This window comes from Cupressus sempervirens, chromosome 11 (assembly GCF_028749045.1).
Source record: "Cupressus sempervirens isolate cs-2001-9-10 chromosome 11, ASM2874904v1, whole genome shotgun sequence".
Classification (NCBI taxonomy): Eukaryota; Viridiplantae; Streptophyta; class Pinopsida; order Cupressales; family Cupressaceae; genus Cupressus; species Cupressus sempervirens.
Window position 1 is genome coordinate 39,822,171 of NC_143128.1, and position 24,914 is coordinate 39,847,084.

Here is a 24,914-nt window from a genome sequence, read left to right on the forward strand (position 1 = left end):
CATGTTCCTGGTAGCTTTCTTTGTGGATCATCGAAAAGGGGGAATGTAAGATTTTAGAGATGCATCGGAGGGCTCATCTGACTTAGAGGAATTGACATGACATGGGGGCTGCAATGAAACCCTATCTGAATCTACTGGATATGGAGACACTTGGCGAAGGTTCAATGATGCATATTTGGTCATGCTGAAAACCCTAATTTGATGATTCAAATTTTCTAATGTGAAATACGGGTATGGACGAAAGTTACCAAGTGATTCTGAATAATTATGTGGACAGATTGGATGAAGAGACCCTAGAGCCGATTTTCTACCATGCTTTTCCTCATATTGCGGATTTGAATTGCCGAACTCTGGACCATTATGGTTTTCCAAATTAGCCAATATGGAAAACCTATTCACAGTTTCCACTGTGTCGTATGTGTGTGAAGGATCCCAAGGATTTGCAAAGGCATGTCGATGAGCATGGTTAGGGCGCCCAGGTTTATATTGAGGAATGAAATCCTTCTTATAAATGCTCGAGTGCCTGCTAAAATTCACTATTCTGCTTTTGTTCGCTGTTCTTCTCTTGTTCGCCATTTTTTTGTCGTGTACTACATTATTTAATATTTATTCTACATTTTTCTCTTAAATTATTGGCACATGCGTTGCATGTACAAAAACATGCGACCACTAGTTTAAATTTATTTTATTACAATATATACTCATATTTTATAAATTAATAAATAATAATATAAAATATGTCAATAAATTTTTTGTAGGAACACTTTAGTTTTGAATCGTCGATTTCACATTTGGTATAGGTACACGTTCGGCATTATAATGCATTATTTTTTATTGATGGAATTTATTCTTTTAAAAAAGCTCATTGGCAGAGATAAAAAACTTATCCTCTCCTCGCTCATCTTATCCTTTCTCATTAAACTGGAGCTCTCAAAACAATTTCACAGGATCCTCTGCATTGACAGGCTAAACAATATCATGTACCATAGCAAACTCGGCACACGTTACCTGGTTAACCATTTTCAGCTGACATGTTTGTTTTTATTTGCTGCTTCTTTTTTTTCTTGTTTGGGGGTTATTCTTACTTTGTTTAATCATATTCTTGATTCTGCAGATTCTAAAACAGTGCTGCGAAACAAAAATGCAGTAATTCAAACCCTTTTTCCATTTACAGGTATTCTGTAGCCCTAAGTTCACGTCGAAATTAAAATGCGTTTTATGATAACATTCTCTATGTATTTTGGAGTTTCCTTTGGTTGAATTTGAACTTTCAGCATTGTTTGAAAACGTGATGAAAAAAACATTGCACATACAATTTACCCAACATTTTTATAGCACCTCAAACATCTGTTACTAGACCTTCACATTTCCAGAGACTTATGCAACGATATTTTGGAGTTTGGGCTGAATTTAGTACTGAAGCAGTGTTCCAAATTTTTAACATAATTCTTTGGGCGGGGATAATTTGTGGGTGAGGTTATAGGTCCTCTTTAATGTCATTTGGGTAATTCCTAGACGGTACTTTAAGATTTGTAAAGCTGGGTCATCTTCTGATGAATCTAAAGTCATCAGACGGCAACTATTTTTGCATATCGGTTACTTTTAATACTGTGCGTGATAAGCTTGGGTTATGCACTTGTATTTTCGAAGCTGGGTGTTGCTCGAATGTAACCTATACTCGTTATACACCAGGAGTTTGCAACATAATCATGAAATTATAAACCTTCTTGTTGGGGTCAGTGATCTGATTGGATTTAGGAAAAGAACTTATCTACAAAACGAAAACACTTCCACCACAAGTCTCAGGACCGAAAATATACTTTTGATACACTAAAAGTTAAGGGCTTTTATATATTCATGTTTTTCTGGAAAATATACAATCTCATTTGGACTCTTGAATCTGTACAAAAGTTATGGCTTTGAAGAAGAGTAGAAATTGTCAGAAATTGACAGTTTTGTAACGTCTGGATAGGTCTTCAAGCCTCCCTTACTGAAGGAGACGATTTTCCCTGAATTTAAGATCAAGAGAACTTGAAGCATTTCAACAGTCCTGTCTCTTCAGTTTCCATGTGGAAGGTTCTGTAACTCGAGGAGTCATCCTGCAGTTTTTTGCAAGCTTGGGAGGAGGGAAAATTTCTCTTAAAAGTAGAAGTTCGCAGTAAATAGGATTAATAGAGATTGTTTCATTTTTAGTCTCTTTTGAGTCGTCCGGCACTTCTGCAAGCTCAGGAGGAGGGGAAATTTCTCTTAAAAGTAGAAAGTTGGAGTCGATGGTATTAATAGAGATTGCATCACTTGTTAGTCTATTTTGATTACTGCACTTTGTTAGAGAACAATTGCCTCTAGCAATTGGGTTATTCATCCCTTACAGAGCTTTTGTTTGATAAATATGTGTTATTTGTAATTTTATTTTTAAATACTTTATTTCTTAAGAGCATTCTAAATCATTTCATTGTTAATTATCATTTGGAAGCCCAAGTAAGACTTGTTGATGTGAGTTTTATGCCACTACAACATGCAGAATCAAATACCTAGTATTTTGAGATGAAACACCAAATCTCGAACTCTCTCTTGAATTGGAATGCTCATATGCTAAACAATGTAAATGGATTGTATGATCAAATGAGACAAACCTCAAGGTTCCTTCTTATTGTGGACTTTCACTCAATTAGAATGATGTGATATGCTAGTTGTCACAAAGGAACTTACTTTGTTCAACTAATGTATATCAGTTGCTTGAAATACTTCCAACAAAACAAACTGCAAAGGGATAAAGGGTTTAGAGAGATATTCTATTCCTAGAATGCAAGATACTATGAATGTCTTTGTGACTCTACTAGACTTAGTTTAGCTACCAGCATCAACCAAGCTACATGGATCTCCTAAGGTAGATGGAAGATTTTCCAATGATTCCCATTCCACTAACACCATCCATTGATGTATATCAATGTGCAAGCAATAATTGAAGTAAGGAAAATAATGATAAGGAGGTACATGGCTAGATGGTCTTTCACCTTACAATCTTCTCCTAGTGGCTTCACTTGTCAAGTCTTCACTCCAACTGGGCATTCTACTCAGTACAGGGTCTTCAACTTTCCCATTCTACCTTTAGGTCATCCACAATTGTTCAAAGGCTCAAACTAGGCTTGGCCACAAAGATATCCTAAGACTTTGTCTTTAATATTGCTTGCTCCCTTACAAGGATGGTTGCCTTCATGAGACTTGAGTGCTCCAACTTTGTCTCTTGGTTCCTTCTCAAAGATATGTTGTCCTAGGGCCAAGATACTCCAAATCATGCAAAGATCAAGGTTCAAAACTTTCTCCTATCCCCAATCTCCTTATTTTGCCCAACTAGGCCTATTTGCCCCAATTAGGTCGACCTAATAGGAAAACCGGCTTCCAATTCTAACTCCCAAAGGTCCTGCCAAATCTAAGGTCATCCAGACATCCTTTTCTTCCTTTCAAACAATATCACAAAACCAAATCTCAATCCCCATATTTGACCCCCTTTCATTTTGGACCCTCCTATTAAGACTAGAGACCTAGTTTCCACAAATTGCAACTTTGGCAAATTCTTGTCTTGGATGACATTCCAGTGCTTCCAACATGCTAGGATAGGTGGATCAAGTTTGTTAACATCATCTCCATACACTCAAACCTTTGTCTCAACTCTTTAACTAACCTTCTAATGCCTTATGTCTCCAAATGGCCTATCACATTCAAGATGCGAGGCCTAGGGCTTGGTCACAAAACTAGCCATTTGATTGGACCATTCCGCAACTTGATTATTCTTAATGTACATTGGTAGTCCTATTAATCCCCCAAGTTTCAAAATTTTCTACTGGTGGATGATAGGGCAAAACCCATGATCCTTACCAAACCTCGTTCAACAAGGGTTTTGGACTACCCAAAACAAAAAAAATTGTCAAATGAAATAACCAGAAGATATAAGTTTCAAACCAGTTGCAATAAGAAGGTAATTCAATCTAGTTTCCTACCATACCAAATGATTGCACATACCAATCCAAATTGAATCAGTCGCAACATGAATTACACAAAAATTGCAAAGAACAGTCCTTGTTTTTATTAATTCCAATCACCAAAAACTTCAACAACATTTTGACATCATGCCTTGAGGCTTAAATATGCCTTATACAACCATTCCCAATGTTTCCAACTAGTTTTTGAATTAGGGGACCATTGGTGATTAGTTTTGCAAGAAATGTGCAAAAAGTTGCGAAGTTGCATTGACAACTTTTGAGCAATTTTGCAACTTTTTGCATATGCACCTAAATATCAACCTATGACCTCAAACTGACCACATTTGGTCTATTCAGGGTAAGAATGACTCATATGCCATTACATCACGGTTTAAGTCTGTTTTGTTGTTATCACAACTTTTTGACCTATTGGCCCTTAATGTCCCTAAAGGACATTTTGGTCCCAAATTGGACCCTATCTTATTTCATCCTATTACAAGCTTTGGAAAAAAGTTCCTTGAGACCTTGAACTATATCATTATTTCCAAATTGTTGGACACCTCCTAGTGGGTTTTGGATTGACAAGAAGATGCTTCTGCACCATGCTTCCCGGACAGAAAAGACTCAAGTCCCTTGAGTTCTAAACTACTTCGGATCAACAATTGTGGTCAGTTGGGGGACCACAACTGTAGCTCTGATAGCAATATGATGAGGAGGTAGATGGCTAGTTGGTCTTTCACCTTACAATCTTTTACTAATTGTTTCATTGGTCAAGTCTTCACTCCAACTAGGCCTTCTACTCCTCAATACAGGCTCTTCAAATTTCCCATTCTACCTTTAGATCATACACGACTGATCAAAGTCTCAAAACTAGGCTTGGCCACTAAGAGATCCTAAGCCTTTGACTTTAACACTACTTGCTCCCTTACAAGGTTGGTTGCCTTCACGAGGTTTGAGTGCCTAACCTTTGTCTCCCAATCCCTACTCAAAGATATGTTGTCCTAGGGCCAAAATACTCCAAATCATGCAAGGATCAAGGTTTAAGGTTCAAACTGTTCTCCTATATCCAATCTCCTTATTTTGCCCAAAAAAGTCCTATTTGCCCCAATTAGGTCGACCTAATAGGAAAATTGGCTTCCATTTCTAACTCCCAAAGTTCCTACCAAATCTAAGGCCATTTCCAGACACCCTTTTCGACCTTTCAAACAATATCACAAAACCAAATCTCAATCCCCATATTTGAGCCTCTCCTTTTGGATCCTCCTAGTAGGATTAGAGACCTAATTGTTTGCAAGTTTGCAACTTTGGCAAATTCTTGATTTGGACAACATTACAGTCTATCCAACATGCTAGGTTAGGTGGACCAAGTTTCTTAACATCCTCTCTATACACTAAAACCCCTGTCTCGACTCTTTAACTAACCTTCTAATGCCTTATGTCTCCAACAGGCCTGTCACATTCAGGATGCCAGGCCTAGGGCTAAGTCACAAAATTAGCCATTTGATTGGACCACTCTGCAACTTGATTATTCTTAATGTACATAGGTAGGCCTATCAATCCCCCAAGTTTCATTATTTTCTACTGGTGAATGATAGGGCAAAACCCATGATCTTTACCAAACCCTCCTTGTTCAGCAAGGGTTTCTGACTACTTGGAACATAATTGCTCTGCCAAATGAAATAATCAGAAGATATAAACTTCAAACCAATTGCAATAAGAAGGTAATTCAATCTAGTTTCCTACCATATCAAATGATCACACATACCAATCCAGATCAAATCAGTTGCAGCATGAATTACACAGAAATTGTTGATCTTCATGATGGATTACTAGTGTTGCTTTGGAGTATTGCATGGTTTTTACATTTCCTCACTTAGATTAGGATTTTATTTCATGTTGGTAAGAAATAGCATTAGTTGAATGGAAAATGTTTTGGATGCATCTTTGGTGAACTCGTTTAAACCAAACCAATAGCTGTTTGCTCATTGTAAGTTTGCATTGTAGTTTTTTCGGAAATTGCAGAGAACAGACTTTTCGAAAGACTTTCATAGCATCATGAAGCTAATCTAATCTAATGAGTTACAAATAAGATGGCCTTTGTCTTTTATAGTTGTTCAATTACAATGAAAGGCCAAGATTGTTTCAAGATTGAGAGCCATGATGTCTTATCCAATTACAATAAGGCACTGCCTCACAGGCCAGTTAGAAAATTATATAGCCTTTTGAGAGCCAATGAGAAATTAGATTAGGTAGAGAGTCAGAGACATGATGTGGACTTACGATTGGAAAATTTTGGACGTGTGCAACTGAAATTCTCTGATTGGTTGGAAATGGATAGGTGCCACATCAGGATTCTTATCGTGTCCCTTTTACAGTTAGGAATCTTCTCGTGGAAGCTTGAAATTGCATTTTCTTGTACTTGAAGTTTTGGTGAAATCTCAATGCCTTGGTCTTGAAACCGTCTTAATAAACTAGCTTGTACTTGTACCTTGCCTTGATCTTCAATCTTGAACACTTGCCTCTTGACTTGTCTTCTTGATGAACCACTTGCAACTTGCTGGTATGTTGTTCTTGATGTTGGGATAATGTTCACACTTGAAACTTGAAATTTTCAACTCCATTCTGAAAGTCACTTCCATCCCACTTTGCAAAACAAGAAAACACTATGTTAAGTTTATTAAAAATGGCCAATGTAAACAAAATCAAGATACTCTGATAATTAAAGATCTCAACATTTATGTGAAATAATTCCAACTTCCACTTTTAGATTCTGATTTCCAGTGAATTTTGAGTTACAGACAGCAGCTTTTTTGGTTCTTTTTCACCATTGCAAACTTAGTTCTAATCTATGTCTGATCAAAAAGTGAAAGGAATCCTGAGCTTGTAGAAACTTTCAAGTTCTGATTTTATCTCCTTTTTTTCTGATTTTCGCATTTTCCAGAGATCTGTTATGTGTTGTTGTTTGAATTGATTATTGAACTAATGATTGCCTTTAAATGAGTGTTGGGATTGGAAGAGCATGTCCATTTGAAGGGGTTGACTTATATTAGATGCAATTTTATGATCTTCAAGTAATTACATTTGCATTTCATAAATCACCTTGTATTAGTGGACTTGCAAGATCAAAATTGGAGGTGAAGTTAAGAAGGCAACATAAGTTTTGAATGCATGCATTGTTGCAGCCCAAGAGAGGTCAGAATTCTGACATTCCTTGGGCTTATTGAGCCCCCAGGAGGTCAGAATTCTGACCTGCCTCAGCCTTAAGGCGAGTTCTTGACTTCCTTCAGATTTTACTTAGACAAAGTTGACTTTCGAGGCTTTCCAATTTGATTTCACATCAGATTTCTGTTATCCCCTATGATCTCAATTCAAAATTGTACGTATCTTTGCTATTCTTTTTCATCAAACTTGGAATCCATGTCTTACAATCAAACTTGGTATAAAGGAAAGTTTGTTTCCTTGGTTGTAATCATCAGTCAGATCGTTGTGTTATGCAAACTTTGGATGGGAATTATGTTTGATCAGAACAGAGATTGGTGTTGAGGATGTACTATGAGCTTCAAAGGAACTGTATTGGCAGAGGAGTTGTTTAGTCAGTTCAGAACTTGGATATGATATCCTGAAGATTGTTTAATGAAGACAATCTGAGGTGATTTGAACAATGGGTTCAATTGTCCTCCTTTCAACTCCTAACAAGGTTGGCACAGCTCCTAACAGGGTTGTAATCTCCTAACAGGGATTCAAAGTCTCTTAACAAGGACTCACATGTAATGGTTGTATTTCATTGGCTCCTAACAGAGTTTATCCATTCACAAGGAACTTTTATATTAATACATCATCTTGTGGACATTATTCCCACTGGGGTTTTCCCTCTAATCAAGGTTTTCTCTAGTTAACATATCTGATGTTATTGTGCATGCTTATCTTTCTATGGTTGTTGCATCTATTGTTTACATGTTTCAGAATTAATAAAGATATTGAGAGTTGTCGTAAATGCATAACATCTCTACTTTCATGCCCCCACCCCCTTCTTGGTGGACTTTACGTTCTAACAAAGGTAGCAGCAATTGATGATGCGGTCTTAGGTATCAATTCAGCAAGGAGCAAAGATTAGGGGATTCATGAAATGCTGCACCTTGGGGAGGTAAGGCAAGGGATGACCAGTGCAAAGTGTAGCTATTGTAGGTAGGAACATGGATGGGGACAATACTTCAGCTATTGCTCTCCTCTCTTTTTTTCCATCTCAGAACAACTAACTTTTAGAAACTTTGTAAAGTCTGATACAATTTTTTCAATAATTTTCTTTTATAAAAATATAACCCTAATTTAAAAAAAATGCAATTTAAGAAAATACCCCTCAGATTATAAAACTAGCCCCTTGGATCTTAAAATAACACTCTTGCAAACATTGGCTCCCCAAATATATATTTTTAAAATTCTCTCTCAAAATTTGAAACAATCCTCATCTATATCTATGAAAAGTATAATTTTATTTCATATATATTTAAAGGAGCTATGGGGACCCAAAATGGACCTTAAAAATGTCACCTTTGTTTCACTATAAAAAAAATTTCAGACAAAAGAAAGGTGCCCTTCTCGATGCAATGACACGATGGCTTCGACTGACAAAGCTTCTAAAACTTTAGATATGAAATTTACCTTCTTGACAGCATTATGATAGCAGCAAAATGCAGCAAGAAAGCTAGGAGAGCTGAATTATTTTTATTTGATATCATATTGAAGTTTGGAAACTCTTTTACATATCTAGGTTTTGAGAACTTAAATGATTAGCTTGAACTTAAATGATTAGCTTGTACATGATCATTTCACACGTGCATAAAGAAAAGAGATACCATTTAAAGAAAAATAGAAGGGATGCTTATAGTGAAGAAGCACAAATTTTCTCTTGCTACATCTTTGGTTTCTTGAAACTCCTCTTGTTCTCTTTTTTCCTGACAAAATGACTAAGGGTATCCTACTCATATAGGGATTCAGGAATGGAATATTCAATACAGTAGTTGCAAAGAGGGTGCAGAGGTCCTACCTTACAGTAGACACCAAGCATATACATTTATTACATATTGACTTACCATTCAAAATGATAGGTGAACATGTCCCAATTACTCAAGCTAAGTTAGATAACTAACTTGAGTAAACTTAACATGGTGAATTTGCACCTATGTTTCTTTGCAAACTTAATCATTTCTATTTAAGAATTTGTTGCAAATTAATTGAGTGTATTGCATTTTAAGATAGCTCAATTGCTATGCTTGTCTCTAATTGGAACTATTATAAAGGTTCTGCTTTCTTGTGTAATTGCTCAAAGTCCATCCTTTCATCCTTAGGTGTGGTGTGCAATCTGAAATATTGTTTCATCTGTTTTGTCTGTATGTATACACATCAAATTTCTGAGGCATTTGAATGATATCCTATTATGCAGGATATTTGTACTAATGCCTTGTACGAAAATTGCTTTAGGTGGGTAAAGATTGTCTGTAAGACCATTCCCACATGCTGTACTCCCAATTCTATCTTCTTTTGTTGTGGTCTGTACTTAAGTATGTGGGTATATTTAGAAAGATCCGGTAGTTCTGTAGTGATGATTTTGGTGGTTTGGTACTTGTAACTTGTAAGTTATACTCAAGTATTTGTCACAGTAAGGAAAGTTCAAAGACACCATGACATCTCTCTCCTGATTCTATGACATATATATAACATTACATGTTTTTCTAATCAAGGATAAAATTAAGTTCAACCCAAACTCCAATCCTTCAAAATTACCTATTTATATAATCAGCTTGGTGCAAATTCAGCAAGAAAAGACTTTGAGTTCTGTAGATGGCGACTAACCAAATTAATTCGCAAGTTCTATTTAGAACACGAATTCAAGAAATTCTAGCTAGAGAACTCCAGGTAATCTAACCTGCACTGCAATCTTGATGATTACTAGCTACATATGGCTTTCAGAATGCCATGTGCTTGATATTATGGCATATTCTCCTTTCTAACTCTAAAACAAGATGTATGAGTTGAATGCTAGGAGTTTTTTCATTGCTCAATAGTTCTTGAAAATGTCAATCCAACATGGAGACTGGTCACTCAACGAAAGCTTGGTGAAAAAGTGACGTACAATCCCCATAACATCTCAAGCAGATGAGCCCCAAATTCATAAGCTCCTTGATGTTGACCTGTCTTCCAGGAAACAGGTACTTGTTCCTGAGGTGCTTCTCAATCGTCTGTGGACTCTGCACCATGTCATTAGTATAGCTCTATTTACAATAAGTTGAGCCTCAGCCAATAGGTCTTAGCTGTTTCAATTTTCATCGCGATCTGTTCAACTGTGCTGCAGAAAAGGTAAGCAAAACACTAAACACCAAAATGGTTTCAAACCGATGCTTAAATTCATATTCTTTACAGAGTAGAATAAAGGCAAGCCTGCTACAAATTATTGTCAACTCTCATTCAAAATGTTTCAATTATATGTCAAGATGGTTCCAAATAATCAATATTCACACTAACATCTATCAAGCTTGCAGATCTGCCACATATTTGGTGGCTAAATGACCCCTAGTTGTTAATGGCCTACAGAAATGACCAAATGGAGGAGCCTTTTTCCCAAATCAAATGGTGTACCCTTGTTGGGTAGCAAGGGATTTATCTCAAAGATGGTTGAAACTTGAACACCACCATGTTAACCGGGAATGACAGATGTGGGGGTAAAATATGTTATAGAAAGATACCTGTGAAGAGTTTGGAGAGCTTCATGTCAAAATCATGTGAGGAAATACAGATCATCTTTTGGATGAGCATTAAGAGTGATGTAAAATCAGATAACAGATATAAATCAGCAATATTATTGAACAATGAAAATGAAACAGATGCAGAGTTTAAACAAATAAAAAAATACACTAAGACATTTATACATAGAACACCAAATGTATTTTAGGAAAACCCTTGATGCGAGAAGCCCAACTACAAATCACTTACACTTACCATATAACTTTTAGAGCATTATAAATGAATAAGAAAATGGAATGGAATACATTCCTTTGTGGATGTTGATGAATTTGACTTATAGGTTTGAAAGTTTTCTTCTCCTTATGCTCTCTGGTGTAATGTCCCCATTTAGCAAGCTCCTGCAGTTGGTAAGGTCAATTCATCATGGCGACCCCCATGAGTTGACAGTGAGTTTTAAGGGTCGCTAAGGCAGACTTTCTATTTATAGTAAGTCTAATTTTAGATGGTTACTATATTTGGTAGTGTAGTGTTGGCTTTAGTAGTGTTGATTTTCCGGGATTGCTGCAAATGTAATAGCACTGCCATAATGTCTGGTATGGACTTTCCAAATGGCAGCATCCTCTTGAATTTGTATGAGGAATAAACCAAGAGAAGAGACATGTCTCATGAATGTCCCTTCATGGGACATGTCTATTTATCAATATAATTAATATAATGGCAAACTTAATTATGTGTGTATGTGTGTGTGTGTGTGTGTATGAATCATTGTAATTATATTAATTTCTCTTTGATGTCACATGTTTATCCTACTAAAGCTACCAAAACATCAACACTCCCTCTTAGCTAGGGAGGATAAACACAACACGTATTATACCATTGGTAATATTAGGTATTGTAAATTTTAAAGATATCTTTGATCAGAAGATCTCCACCATTTTGATATCACATATGATATCAAGAGTATTGGCCTTCAAAATATCTGCATATGATATTCACCTATACTCTGAGTAATGGTCTCCCGAATATCACCACTTGATATTCACCATGTACTCAATGAGGCAATGGTCTCCAAAATATCAACATATGATATTCACCATTTTGATATCACATTTGAGTATTGGTCTCTAGAATTACACTATATGATATTCACCAAATACTCTTTTGAGTAATGGCCTTTAGAATGTTGAGATGCAAGATATTCACCTAGTATTGTGAGTAGTGGTCTCCAGAACATCAATTTGCATTACATTCACCATACACTCAAAAAATGTTTATAAGGTATGTGCACATGCATTCTCATAATGCTTACCATATAAACATCCACCATGCAAAGTATAATCTATCATGATCTGCATAGACATTGTAAGATATCCATCACAATAGAAAATTATGTAATGTAAAATCGTCACCTTTCAATAACTTCTGCAAATACAAGTAATGATCATTTGGAAGTCATCACTTTCTCATGATGTATAGAGGGGGTAGGCCTATTAAAACATACAGTCACACGCATGATACCAAAAGTTTACATAAGTCAAAACTCCCTCTGATTGTGGTATGATCAAGATTTTCAAAGATCAGTTGAAGCATATCTCTATTCACTCCTTCAGATGGATGTCTTGGACTCCCTTTGAAGATCAATCCTCTAAGCTCCTTTACCTTTGAAGAAGTGTCAGACTTCCTCTTTTTCCCACAGGGACATCTTCGGAAAGATCAAATAAAATAATTCTTATAGTACATATATAAATACAAATAAGAATGTTAACTACAAGAAGCAAATAAATGCAGTTCTCAAGATATAATAAAAAAATACTTATCTCATTATTAAGGAGCAAATATCCAATGACATCCTTCACGATGTGAGTCTTTTCTACGTGAATGTGAGAGTCTTATTTGTATTTTCTTCTAGCATCTTCTCACTACCATTTTTCACATGACTCAAAATCGCATTTATGTTTTAAACTTATCTTCACCTTTTGTTCAATATTTTATATGTTTATTCTCACTTTTCACATGATGGTTATAAATAAAATTTTGTAGTATGAACTTAACCATTTTAGCCATATTGCTGCTAATAGTTATTTCCTTTATGTAAGCCTTCGAAGCTAGAAGACTCTCAACAACATCTGGTGTTAATGTCTCTCTTGAACGTTGCCCTTTTATAGGATAGCATGTGTAACCAAAGTCCCTTATTCTAACCAACCATGTGACATGTAATGTATGTACTTTTCAAATCTGCAATTATCTTCCTTGGATCAACCACCCTCTCTGGTTTGCTGATTTGTACTTTGACTCAATATTTATTTTATTTTATTTTTCTTTTATTGTCACTTGGCTTGATAAGGTGTTCCCTATTCTCTTCATTGCTTATGTTATCACTTGGTTATGATTTCATCAAAGGCAATCAGAATTCAATGCCCTAATGATTTGACCCCACGTTGAATGCAATATCTTTTATTTTGTTAAGTGCTGCATACTCCTTTTAATGATGGTAAGTCCCTTCACACTCGTGTGTCACGTGAACTGGCATGAGGGTCTGTAGTTGTATTTTTGTTTCTGTATGAGTGTGTCATTCTAAATAAATTATGGGCCCATACCCCAAAACAAGTGTCCTTCTATTTATTGTATTTGGTGTGTTTGGATTTCATTGTCTTCACACTACAATTGCATGTTTGGATTTTATCCCTTACATTTCTAGGATCCGTCAACCTTTCCATAGTCTTGGCCAGTGATTGGTCATACCCCAATGTCGGCAATTTGTTTGTCTTTAGTTAGCTTGCTAAATATTTCTGTTTTGGTAATGACCCATTGATCGTTGAGGTCACTATTGTATAAATTTTCGTCTTGTCTTACTGGAGGATCAAACTATTCATATACTTCTACCTCTGTAGTCTAACATCAGAACAATCGTAGTGATATCCAACTTCTGTCGAGTAACATGTAGTGAGGAACAAGCATCATTCAAGCATTTCTAGGCTAGGAGACATTGAACTGTATCATTCTGCAATTGCAACATTCCTTATAAATTTTATGATTGTAAAAATTTAGAATAGACATCACAAATCCTTTCTCCAGCGAAGACTCTAACCGTGGACACCAAACATATAAATCCATATGAGCCCTCCATTTTCTATTTTATTTTTATTTTTATGCGGTAGAATAACGTTGAGCTTCAAACCAATAATCAAGGTCAACTCTTTCGCTCTCACACAGCACTTGAACTACTCTCTTTTCGCTAATGTGGATGCAAAGCCAGTAGTAGCATGATGCCTTGACTCTAACCATACCAAAAACCACAGACTGCTGCTAATGACTTGGACCTGAATGATCAGAGCTGACTGGGTCTTATCTATACTCAGAGATCCTTATACATATGTGTTACGATTGCTCTCTATATGGGTTATTGCTTCTTCTTATATGGGCTGTGATGCTTTTTGTTTTCCCACTATAATAACCGTGGGTATGGCCTTCCTTTTATGCTGAATCCCTAAGGCTGACTGTGTGTAATCGTTGGCCAAATGTTCTTCCTCTCTGATCGACTGGATTAATTTCTGATTGTTCCATATTTGAGAAGCGACTATGGTCACTAGCAATGATCTATAGTGATTGTGTCTATATGCATCTACTACATGTCTCCTGTTCGAATGGTTCTTATTCTCTTATGTTTGCAACTAGGCTCCCATGTTGATTTTCTAGGATCGCTACAAATGTAATAACACTGCCATAATATCTGGTATGTACTTTCCAAATGGCAGCATCCTCTTGAATTTGTATGAGGAATAAACCAACAGAAGAGACATGTACCTTCATGGGACATTTCTATTCATCAATATAATAAATATAATGGAAAACTTATTATAGTTGTGTGTGCGTGCGTGCGTGTATATATATATATATATATATATATATATATATATATATATCAGGTTTATTCTACTAAAGCTACCAAAACATCAACATTGATTGTCATCTGCATATGATTGAGCATATTATGGATGGAGGTCATATTTATTAAGTTATTAATGAAGCTTCATTATTATTAAAGCACTTTATGTTATAATTTGGTGTTGTGAAGTCAAAGCCTCTTAAGTGAAAAGTGTCTACATGAAGCTATGTGCTTAAAATTTATTTATTTAAAAGAAATAGTTGGAAGCTTCTAAACGAATGGTGTGTCTATGAAGCAACTTTAATGAGAGGTGTATGGGGAAAGCTCGGTGCCTTATGAAAGTGGTTTCATGTAGCAATTAGAATCATCCGATTGTCATTTACTTTTTGTTATCTCTTGTGAGGGTTTGTAGTGAGTTGCAAATTCAATCCATTGCTGAAGTATAATGGATTTGGACTGAGACTTTGGTGTCTTCTCAAATTGTTGCTACTATTGCTGAGAAGCGGTCTATGCTGGAGAATTTAATTTTGTCCTGAGGTATACAGAATTTTGGTTTGGCATTTCTATCAACCTAACTTGGGCACCTTTTTTTCTGTTGTTCTTGTATCTTGAAGGGCATATTTAATCTGCATTTTGTGGCATGAATATTCCAGCAATCTAGACATCATTATCATTATGTTGGACGCCTAGGGTCTTGCTATTTGGGCATCTACTATTTTGAGTTTCTCCAACACCATTCTTTATTGGAAGCTTTGTTGTTAGTGTTGTTGGGTGTTTGTTTTAATCTGCAAACTGGGTGTTTTCATCTCTGCCATTAGGAGCATTTTCATCTGTAATCACAGACATCACAATCATTGTTTTTGGGCGTATGCTACTACTGGTTATTGGCACTTAATCTCCTGAAATCTAATTACCATTTCTTCTGCCTGTGGCATGCATACTGTAAGAGTTAGTTGGGCAGATTTACGGACTAACAGCAATCAGATCAATCACCAAGCAAGGCTATTGCAACCTGCACATTCCAACGGCCTTTTCCGGCCTTCAGTTCCAAACTGTTGTGGGTGCCTATGAACAGGTCAGGCATCTGAAATACACTCCATTAATTAGGCATTGAGGACTGCCGTACAATGTCAATATTGGCACCTGTGAGCCTGCTGCAATTCTGGACTGTGCATTTAAAATCAAGTTCCATGTATTAATAATTATAATTCTTCTCTATTTTGGCATTAATAAATTGTACCATTCAGTGGCTCATATGAATTGTCTACTTCGGGACTTTATTTCAGCATTTTCCTTTAAATGTATTTATGTTTCAAAGAGCAAAAAACATTAAAAACACGAAAGCGAATTTCATATCAGTTAGTGGGATTAACAAAACCCAACTTAGGCTCTTTACAGTGGTATCAGAGCTTGCATGATAAGTGTTTGACAAAATGTCAAATGACTAGAATTGAAGGTTGAACCAGTTGAGTTTCTTTACACCTGGCATCCTGATGATGGATCATGTAGTGTGATCCAAAACATTGATGATAAAAGTTGCAATTAAATCCAGAAATTGTCTTGAACATTCATATGGATTTTAGAATTTCAATAGCTCTGAGGTGTGAAAATTATATAAGAGCATCCTAAAATGTAGCTTTGAAAAAAATGGTTATTTTGATAGACAGTGTGTATAAGGAAAACACATGATATCTAATGACATTTTTACAAAGATTTTCTCTGAAACACAAAATTTGAAATTTTCGATTACTATGAATCGAGGTAGACATTTTTAATATTATTTTTTTCTAGTTGTAAATGGGTTTCCATAAATGGGCGAACTGAAATTATAGAAAAACAGATCAGGAAACAATTAAGAGAAGTAAAAGACAAATAAGATAAAGCTGTGAATTTCATAATCATAGGATTGAAGGATTTTGGCAAAAAAGAAAGGGCGGAAATCTTAGTAAGAGGCTTTTGAGGGATCAAATGAGGTGGATAGGCAATATACAAGATGAAGTTAGGATAGAAGGAAGATGGACAATAATAGATTCAGGTACACAAGGGTCACACTAAACAGTATGGAAGATAAAAACACAATTCTAAAGAAGAATGGAATGCTAAAAGGCACACAATTTTATTTTGAAGAGGATATAACGTTTGCACAACAAGAAGAGCAAAGGAAAGAATGGGAGAAGGTAAATGTTGCAAGAGAAAAAGGGTTTTGGGTTGGGCTGAAAAATAGCAAAGCACAAATCAGCAATAGATCTTCACACAATAAATAGGGAAGCATCTACCCCTCAAATTTTTTTACATATGGTAACCTGGGATTGTAGAGGTTTTCCATGGAGAAGAGGACCGGGTTTGGGGCCTATAGTAGAAGGGAACAACATTATTATTCTTAGGGTACAGGATGGACAAACTGCGTTCTCATTTCTCGCTCAAGGGGAGATTACTGCCATAATTTGTCGTTACAGGCGTATAGAATTTTAGGGCACATTATTCCTCAATCAGGGAGGCAGGTGGTAATGATAGATGGAGAAAAAGGTCTAGGCAATCGACATGGTTGTTTTGAAGAATTAAGTAGGCAGGAGGAATGCTCGGATTAAGGAGGGATGGGCATCAAGTTGCCGGATTTTGAAAGCTACAATGAAGTATCTGTATGGATTAATGGATCAAAAACAGGTTGGGCATGGGGGGCATTTCACTTTTAATTAGGATGGAGTGGGAAGGCACTATAAAATTGGAGAAAGAAGACCCAAACAAGAAATTTAAATGGCTGAAACTAGCAGAAAAGGATGTTACAATTTGGCTGCCTGCATGTTATTTTGCTCCAGAAAACTCTTAAGTATATAAAAGGAAGGGCCTTGACAATGAAGACCCATGTGCTGCTTTAAAAAAAGACATCTTGAACTTTAGTTCTTTGGGGGAGATAGTTCCAATGGGTGACTTTAATGCAAGGACAGCGAAGCACCAAGTCATTCAGTTGGACAGCAAGGAGGGAGGAGAGGATAACCATCTTTGGTTAGAAGAAAATAGGGATCATGTGACAAGATGGGCAAGAAATGTATCTCACTTTGGGCTGAGCTGCTAGGGGTTTGCAACCTAATGGTTTGGTTATATATAATGGTATGTAAACTTGGCCAGATTTTGGAGGTATCGCATGTAAGATATACAACAGTCATAGTGTGGTGGACTACATTCTGTGTTCTCAAGATTCAACATCTAGACTGCTGGATTTTAAATTTTGGTACATGTCTGATGGAGCTGAAATCTGATCACGTGCCACTTTTTGTGAAACTGGATATCCACAACTATAAGTCTTAGGAAATGGAAGGTGGTCTCTTGCATAAGAATAGTCACTCTCAAGGTGAAATTATCATGAATCAAAAAAATCAGGAGTTATTCATTGCTCTCTTAGAGCATCATTTTCAAATAGCAAAAGATGATCCTTCACATAAGGGAACAAAGGAAAATAAAGAACATATCTGTAGCAGCCTGCTTGTTCCTCTAATTCAAAAATCTCTAGAGGCATGTAAAAAATCATGGTCTAAGAAAGGGGGCAGTAACACTTCCCAATCCAACCCATGGTATGATGAAGAGTACAAGGCAGCAAAAGGAATGATCAAAGAGAATAAATTGGACAAGAAGAGCAAAATGATATATGTGAAGTTGCTAAAATCTAAAAAGGAGAGATATGTCATATCAAGAAGAGAAGAGATAATCTCTTTAGGAAAACACAATCCTAAGAGATTTTGGAGAGAACTCTAGCAAAAGAAACAACAAATAGAAAACAATACCATAGATAATCAATTGCTAGATTATGCAAAACTCCTTTATGAACTAATACTAGACAGAAACACTCCATCTAGGATTAACATTTCTATTGAACTTTTCTCAGATTAAAGTGCCTAGCAACTAATAAAGCAAAATAAATTGATGGGCCGCAAGCTGAAAATTTGAAGTGGGGCATAGAGCTTCTTGCTCTCCACATCTAAAAAAAATTCAACAAAGTGAACCAAACTGGTTTTCTGACATATTGGACTACTTGCATGGTTATACCACTCCACAAGAGTGGCGATCTCAATAATCCCTCTAACTACCGCACAATTATGGTGAACCCACTCCTTGGCTAATTATTTAGGGGCATGAAGGAGTGCAAAATCAATAGATGGGTGGAAAAAGAAGAAAGAGAGAAAGGGCAGGCTGGGTTTAGACCAAAACACTCTATTATTGACCATTGCATTACTCTTAGACACCTTATGAAAAAGTTTGGGATATCCGAAGCAAAGACACTTTTTGTTGTTTTGTTGACTTCAAAAACACCTTTGACATGACTCCTAGAAACAAGCTTTGGAAACAAATAGAGGAATCCAAGGTTCCAAATGAGCTTAGAGGGGTTGTTCATAGGGTTTATGCTTTAGAGCTAGAATCAAGACAAAAGATGGCATGTCAAAATGCTCTAGCAATGATATTGGGGTAAAATAGGTCCTCTCTCTCATCCACTCTATTTGGCTTATATATTGACAAATTGAAAGAATGGTTAAGCAAAACGTTGGGGGAAGGAGTCCAACTTGCTAAATACATGGTGAAGTTGCTTCTTTATGTAGATGATCTTATTCTAATCACACAAATAGCCGAGGATCTAAGATAAGACTTGAGAACATTGGAGAGTTTTTGTCAAGAAGTTGGGATGCAGGTGAACACTAGCAAGACTAAAATCATGATTTTCTCTCTAAAAAGAAAAGAACAGCGACTTGACTTCCTCTTTTAAGGAAATATTTTAGAGACTGCGGAAGAATAAAAACACCTAGGAAGAGACTTGCACAAGAAGTTCAGTTGAAAAACTTGTAGAACTAGGCAAATACAAGGGGGATGGATGGCTTCTTTTTTGCAGCAAAAAGGTGTAGACAAGCAGAATTTTGGGATTGAAAAACCAAGAAGATTCTTTTTGGTTTTCTAGTCACTCCATTTGTGCTATATGGTTGTGAGGTTTGGAGGAGCAGCCTATCAAACCACTAATGGAAGCAAATAAAAAGAATACAAAAACAGCTTATCACTAATAACCTTAAAGTCAAATCAACGATTCTTTACGAGATCCTCTTGGCTGAAGTAGGTATGTTTCCGATGGAAGCTTTTCTGGTTATTCGTTTGTTAAGCTATTTAAACAAGGTTGAAAATATGGGCACACAACACTGGGCCAAATTTGTGGTTGAAGAGGGATTAGACCAAGGAAAAAAGACGTAGATAAGGCAGAACAAAAAATGGCTGAACAAGTGGGACATTGACATACTAAAACACCCCAACATCAATGAAGAGATTAAAAGACTTTTCTTGGAAAATTTTATGGCTGCCAGGCGGACAAAACAAATGGGGAAGAAAAAAACCCACTATGTGAAAGAGTTCAACCCCTCGTGGTATCATGAGGATAAAGATTACCTATGTGTGGCCATGAAAGGTAAAATTAGGTTGCTAGTGGTGCAGTTGAGAACCGGATCCCATCATCTGAGGTGTGAGATGGGTAGATGGACGCTGCCCAAGGTATGGGAAGAAAGTGCATTTTTTGCAGTAAAGAGTGTGTTGAAACAGAATGACACTTTATTTATGAGTGTAAAGAAAGAGCATTTTTTGTAGTAAAAGGTGTGTCGAAACAGAATGACATTTTATTTACAAGTGTGCTGCCTATTAGGATATCCAGACACAGTTTGAGGAGGACAATTTGAAGGAAAATGGAATAGAGCTTTACTTCGTGATCCCTAGCCTGTTAGGTCTCATGGACATTATTAAAATACCTTCATTCATTCATTCATTCTAGAGTAAGTAGTATTTATTTGTTGAATAGCTCTTAACCTCATTAAAAAGAACGAGAATATAATTACTCAAGCATCATAACATAACTTTAAGAATAAATCCTCAAATGTAGTTCTACATCCCAGGCACTCTGATCACTTAATTATGCTGTGTTTTTTGATGTAAAAAAAATTAATGTTACTTGTTTCTGGGTGCAGATGAATTATTATGCAGCATATTGTTTTCCAGTTTCAGGTGAACAAGATGGATACTGGTGAGCTTATTTAGACCTATATCTGCACTTTCCATGGCTACCTTTGCCTTGCAAGGTCCTGTCTTCACAAGTTGTTGCAACATCTTTCTGAAATTCAGTATCCTTGAATTCCCATATCATGCATCAGCCAGGTGATTTTTTAAACCTGGGAAACTCAATTTGTTTCTATGATATATTTTTAATTGTACTCGTCAATTTAATTATAGTTGTACCAATAACCTATTTCCAAATAAATTCCATGATCTAAGTTAGGAACAAAACTATTGTATCATTTACTTGGCGCACATAGTACAAAACATGTGGAAGTTTTTTCAACATCTAAAAATGTGTTATCGTCAATTAACATCTATCTAATGCTGAAAGTTTAAATTTGCAGGGCTAGTCCTAAGTCTATCTCATGTTTTGTTCCTTGTATTGCTCCCACCCTTGCTAAAGCCATACGGGAAGATCGCATGGTAAGAGCACTGTCTTCAAATGAAAATGTCACATCAAAAACAGCTACTACAGTTGTTCAGGATGCTCTGCAAAAAGGTAGAATTTTGAAATGTCACCCTGTTTAGTAAAATTTCATTCTATGGTGAATTTAATCTTTTGTATCCGTGAGTTGATAGCAGGGTATTCAGATTATTGGTTTGAACCTTCTCATCATATTTGTTTTGTTGAAAATTTGTGCAATGCTAGATGGTTAACTGCCTTTGCCTGCTGTTTTCTTGGACTGTAGGTAACGCTATTTCAAACTCAGAGCTTGAGGCCACAGCAAGGACTACTAGGAGAAAGAAAACTGGAGAGAATGTCACTTTGGTGCAAGGTAGTGGGAGCAAAGTGGAACTAAAGAATACAAGAAAGGAAACTCCTCAGAGGTATGATAATAGTCTAGCAATTAAAGGAGATAATGAGGATGATAATGGTGATTTTGAATATGAGTGGCCACCTTTAGTATGCTGTTTTGGCCCTGCCAAAAATGAGTTTGTTCCCATTGTCATGGTATCGGACATTCAAATGGATATAGACATGTATTCAACATGGAAATCCCTGCAGTGGGATCCTCCAGAGTTTGCCAGGGCACCGGGAGGATCACCATTTAATGTGGCTATCGCACTGGCCAGGTTAGGAAGTAGAACAGCATTCATGGGTAAAGTAGGAGATGATCCTTTTGGTTATTGGATGGTTCAGACTATGAATAAGGAGAATGTCCAAACTCGTGGTGTTAAATTTGATCCATATGCAGCAACGGCAGTGTCTTATATGAAGTTAACTTGCTCAAATGGGAAATTTGGAATGGAGTGCATCAAACCAAGTGCAGAAGATTGTCTCCATAGTTCTGAGATAGACATTGACATATTGAAGGAGGTATACTTATTCAACACCAATACTTAGATTTTATTCTTTTTCAGTTTCAAAGTCTTTCTTTAGCACATTCATTTTGCGTTCTTATTTAATGGGTTCCCTTGTTTGGTGTGCAAAAACTGGTTGAAATTATCGAGCAACTTGGATAAGGACATGTTATATAGTCATTATGTTCTTTAATAGCCACAAGCTATGGTTCACTGTTGTTATTAATGCATAACTTTTTGGGAGTTTTCTTTTGTAGGCTAGGATGTTTCACTTCAATTCCATGGCTCTTCTTGAACATCCTGAAACTACTCTTTCTGCAATAAAAATGTCAAAAGAGTTTGGAGGAGTTATATTCTTTGATCCAAACCTACCTGTGCCACTTTGGCGATCTCGTGATGAGACAAGAAGAATTATACAGGAAGCATGGAATGAGGCCAATGTGATTGAGGTAAACATACAAGAGTTGGACTTTTTACTTGACTGGGATCATTTTAACAAAAAGAGATATTACAAGCATCAATACTATTCACAAGATTTTGATGAAGCCAAGGGGAGAAGGAGAAGTTATCATACTACAAGAGAAGAACTTTCACCATTATGGCATGATAACATAAAGATTCTCATTGTAACTGATGGAACCTTTCGGATACACTACTACACACCAACATTTGAGGGTCAAGTGACAGGGACGGAGGATGTATTAGTCGCTTATGATACATGTGATAGGACTGGTGCTGGAGATGCTATGGTAGCAGGTAGTGATTGCATGAATTTCTTTTATTATTTAAAGGCTTTCTTGTTAGACTCATCATATACTTTTTTGTTGGACATTGGACCTAATTTGGACAGAAATTTGTATCTGTTTGCAGCTTTAATCAGAAAACTGACCACACAACCAGAGATGTACAATAATCAAGCTGAATTAGAGAGGCAGTTAAGATTTGCCATTTGTGCAGGAATTATTGCACAATGGACTACAGGTACGATTCCCAGCTATCCTACTGAAAGTGCAACACAGGAGCTGAAGGAGCAGGTATATGTAAAATCTCTATGGTAGAACAACGAGTATCAGTTCACCAGTTTCAACACTCTATGGGACATGTACTACTACATTCGCTTTCATCCATTCTCTGCTTTTGATTGGTGGATCAGTTGCAGACATATAAAGTGCAAACAAAATATCATTTCTCATAGAGGAAAAGAGTCAGATTTTACTTCGACAACAGCAGTTGCTTGTACTTCAATGTTAGTGTACAAACATCTGCTCAAGTCACCTCAACCATCAAATAGTTTAGGTAACAATCAATTTTACCTTTTGAGTCGTTTGACTAGATTGGTAGAGAGTTGATCCAAGCAATGAGAGAGCTGTTCCAAATGAGAAATGTTTGCAGGGATCAATTGCTCATTATAAGGATGAATATTTTGTCAGGAAATGGTTACTTCTATTTTGTATGTAAATTATGTTATTCAAATGAACAATTTTTTTTGTTTTGTGGTCTTGTACTTCCTCGATAATCCACAGTTGAAGATAAGATCACAAATTAAGATCGTTACGAAGATGTTGAAATCTAAAATAGGCCTCAATGGTGAGTTCAAATGCCAAAGGAATCAGGGATTGCAAAGATTTGCCCCAAGTTCAAAATGTATTCAAGTTTTCATAATAAGATTTATCATTCAAAATTGATATAGTTGCAATGGAGTAATCTTCCTTGGAATATGTATGTTTCAAGGTGGCTTATGGAACATTTTAATAAAATTTACGTGTAATTTTAAATAAAATCAGGAGGCTCTAGGGGAGCACAATAGAAATCCTATAAAAATAAAAATAAATGACAATTAATGGAAATAGTAAATACACTCCTGTGGTAAAAATCTTCAAAAACAAAATGCTACAATTTTACACATCTCCATCAAAACAATATAATTATCTACAGATCTAATATCAAAGAACTCTAATCTGATCCTAGATAAAAAAAAGAGTTAAAATATGTAAAGCTACTAGCAATTAGCAAAAATATGTAATACTACTATTAGTTAGCAAACTAAATAGGAGGTTAAGAATTGCATCGCTCTTGGTAATAATGGTAGTTGGTGTGACTGATATAAATGTATTCTAGTTTTTATAATAAGGTATATCATTCAAAATGGATATAGTTGCAATGGAGCAATCTTCCTTGGAATATGTTAAGAATGTTAGCTATGTGAGAAATTGAATCTATACTTTTGTGCCTATAGATCTATACTCAAATTTTATATTACATAATTGATTCATTAATTTTACACACACGCGCGCGCGCACCGCACTTGGTAATAATGGTAGTTGGTGTGACTGTTATAAATGTATTCTAGTTTTCATAATAAGATATATCATTCAAAAATGATATAGTTGCAATGGAGTAATCTTCCTTGGAATATGTTAAGAATGTTAGCTATGTGAGAAATTGAATCTATACTTTTGTGCCTATAGATCTATACTCAAATTTTATATTACATAATTCATTCATTAATTTTACACACAGACACATGCACATGCACACGCACACGCACACGCACACACACGCACACACAGGCACAGGCACATGCACACGCACGCACATACACACACACACACACGATTATGTTAAGAATCTAAGTAATGTAATATTAATATTAATCATATTCGATAACACCTTGTATTCATCGTAAGGTGGTTTTTATGGGCAAATAAATCATAAACCATAAAACATGTAGATACTGTCGTGTTTATCATAACAAAGCATCATGTCTGCTTAGGGAATCGAGCCCATTACTATTGTGACTGTCCAAGCAACCGATCAGGTTGCTATAGCGACTGTTCACCTACTGTGCCCTCTCATATATATTATATGATCTGTGATGGAAGTTTTATCAATTACAATGGCAATAAAAACTCTCTCATCACAGATTACATTTG

At 36.1% G+C, this 24,914-nt stretch overlaps 1 protein-coding gene across 2 annotated transcripts; it reads left to right on the forward strand.

Moving 5' to 3' along the window:
- The first annotated feature begins 945 nt into the window (after positions 1 to 945).
- Positions 946 to 23,473, forward strand: FLN1 (fructokinase-like 1). Of its 2 annotated transcripts, none has more exons than XM_089811017.1 (7): positions 946 to 1,011; positions 1,115 to 1,174; positions 20,592 to 20,778; positions 21,024 to 21,178; positions 21,369 to 21,997; positions 22,239 to 22,737; positions 22,852 to 23,473. In XM_089811017.1, the coding sequence occupies exons 3-7, from the start codon at positions 20,681 to 20,683 to the stop codon at positions 23,037 to 23,039; spliced, it is 1,569 nt and encodes a 522-aa protein (XP_089667143.1). In that variant the 5' UTR covers positions 946 to 1,011; positions 1,115 to 1,174; positions 20,592 to 20,680; the 3' UTR covers positions 23,040 to 23,473. The 2 variants fall into 2 exon arrangements, with proteins under 2 accessions (XP_089667143.1, XP_089667144.1); XM_089811018.1 differs by having other exon boundaries at positions 20,623 to 20,778.
- The last annotated feature ends 1,441 nt before the right edge of the window (positions 23,474 to 24,914 follow it).

What these genes read in the sequence shown, in the direction of transcription:
- FLN1 (XM_089811017.1), top strand. Translation starts at nt 20,681, where the DNA reads ATGGCTACCTTTGCCTTGCAAGGTCCTGTCTTCACAAGTTGTTGCAAC. An exon ending in CCATATCATGCATCAGCCAG is followed by an intron (nt 20,779 to 21,023) that starts GTGATTTTTTAA and finishes TTAAATTTGCAG; the next exon opens with GGCTAGTCCTAAGTCTATCT. An exon ending in TCAGGATGCTCTGCAAAAAG is followed by an intron (nt 21,179 to 21,368) that starts GTAGAATTTTGA and finishes CTTGGACTGTAG; the next exon opens with GTAACGCTATTTCAAACTCA.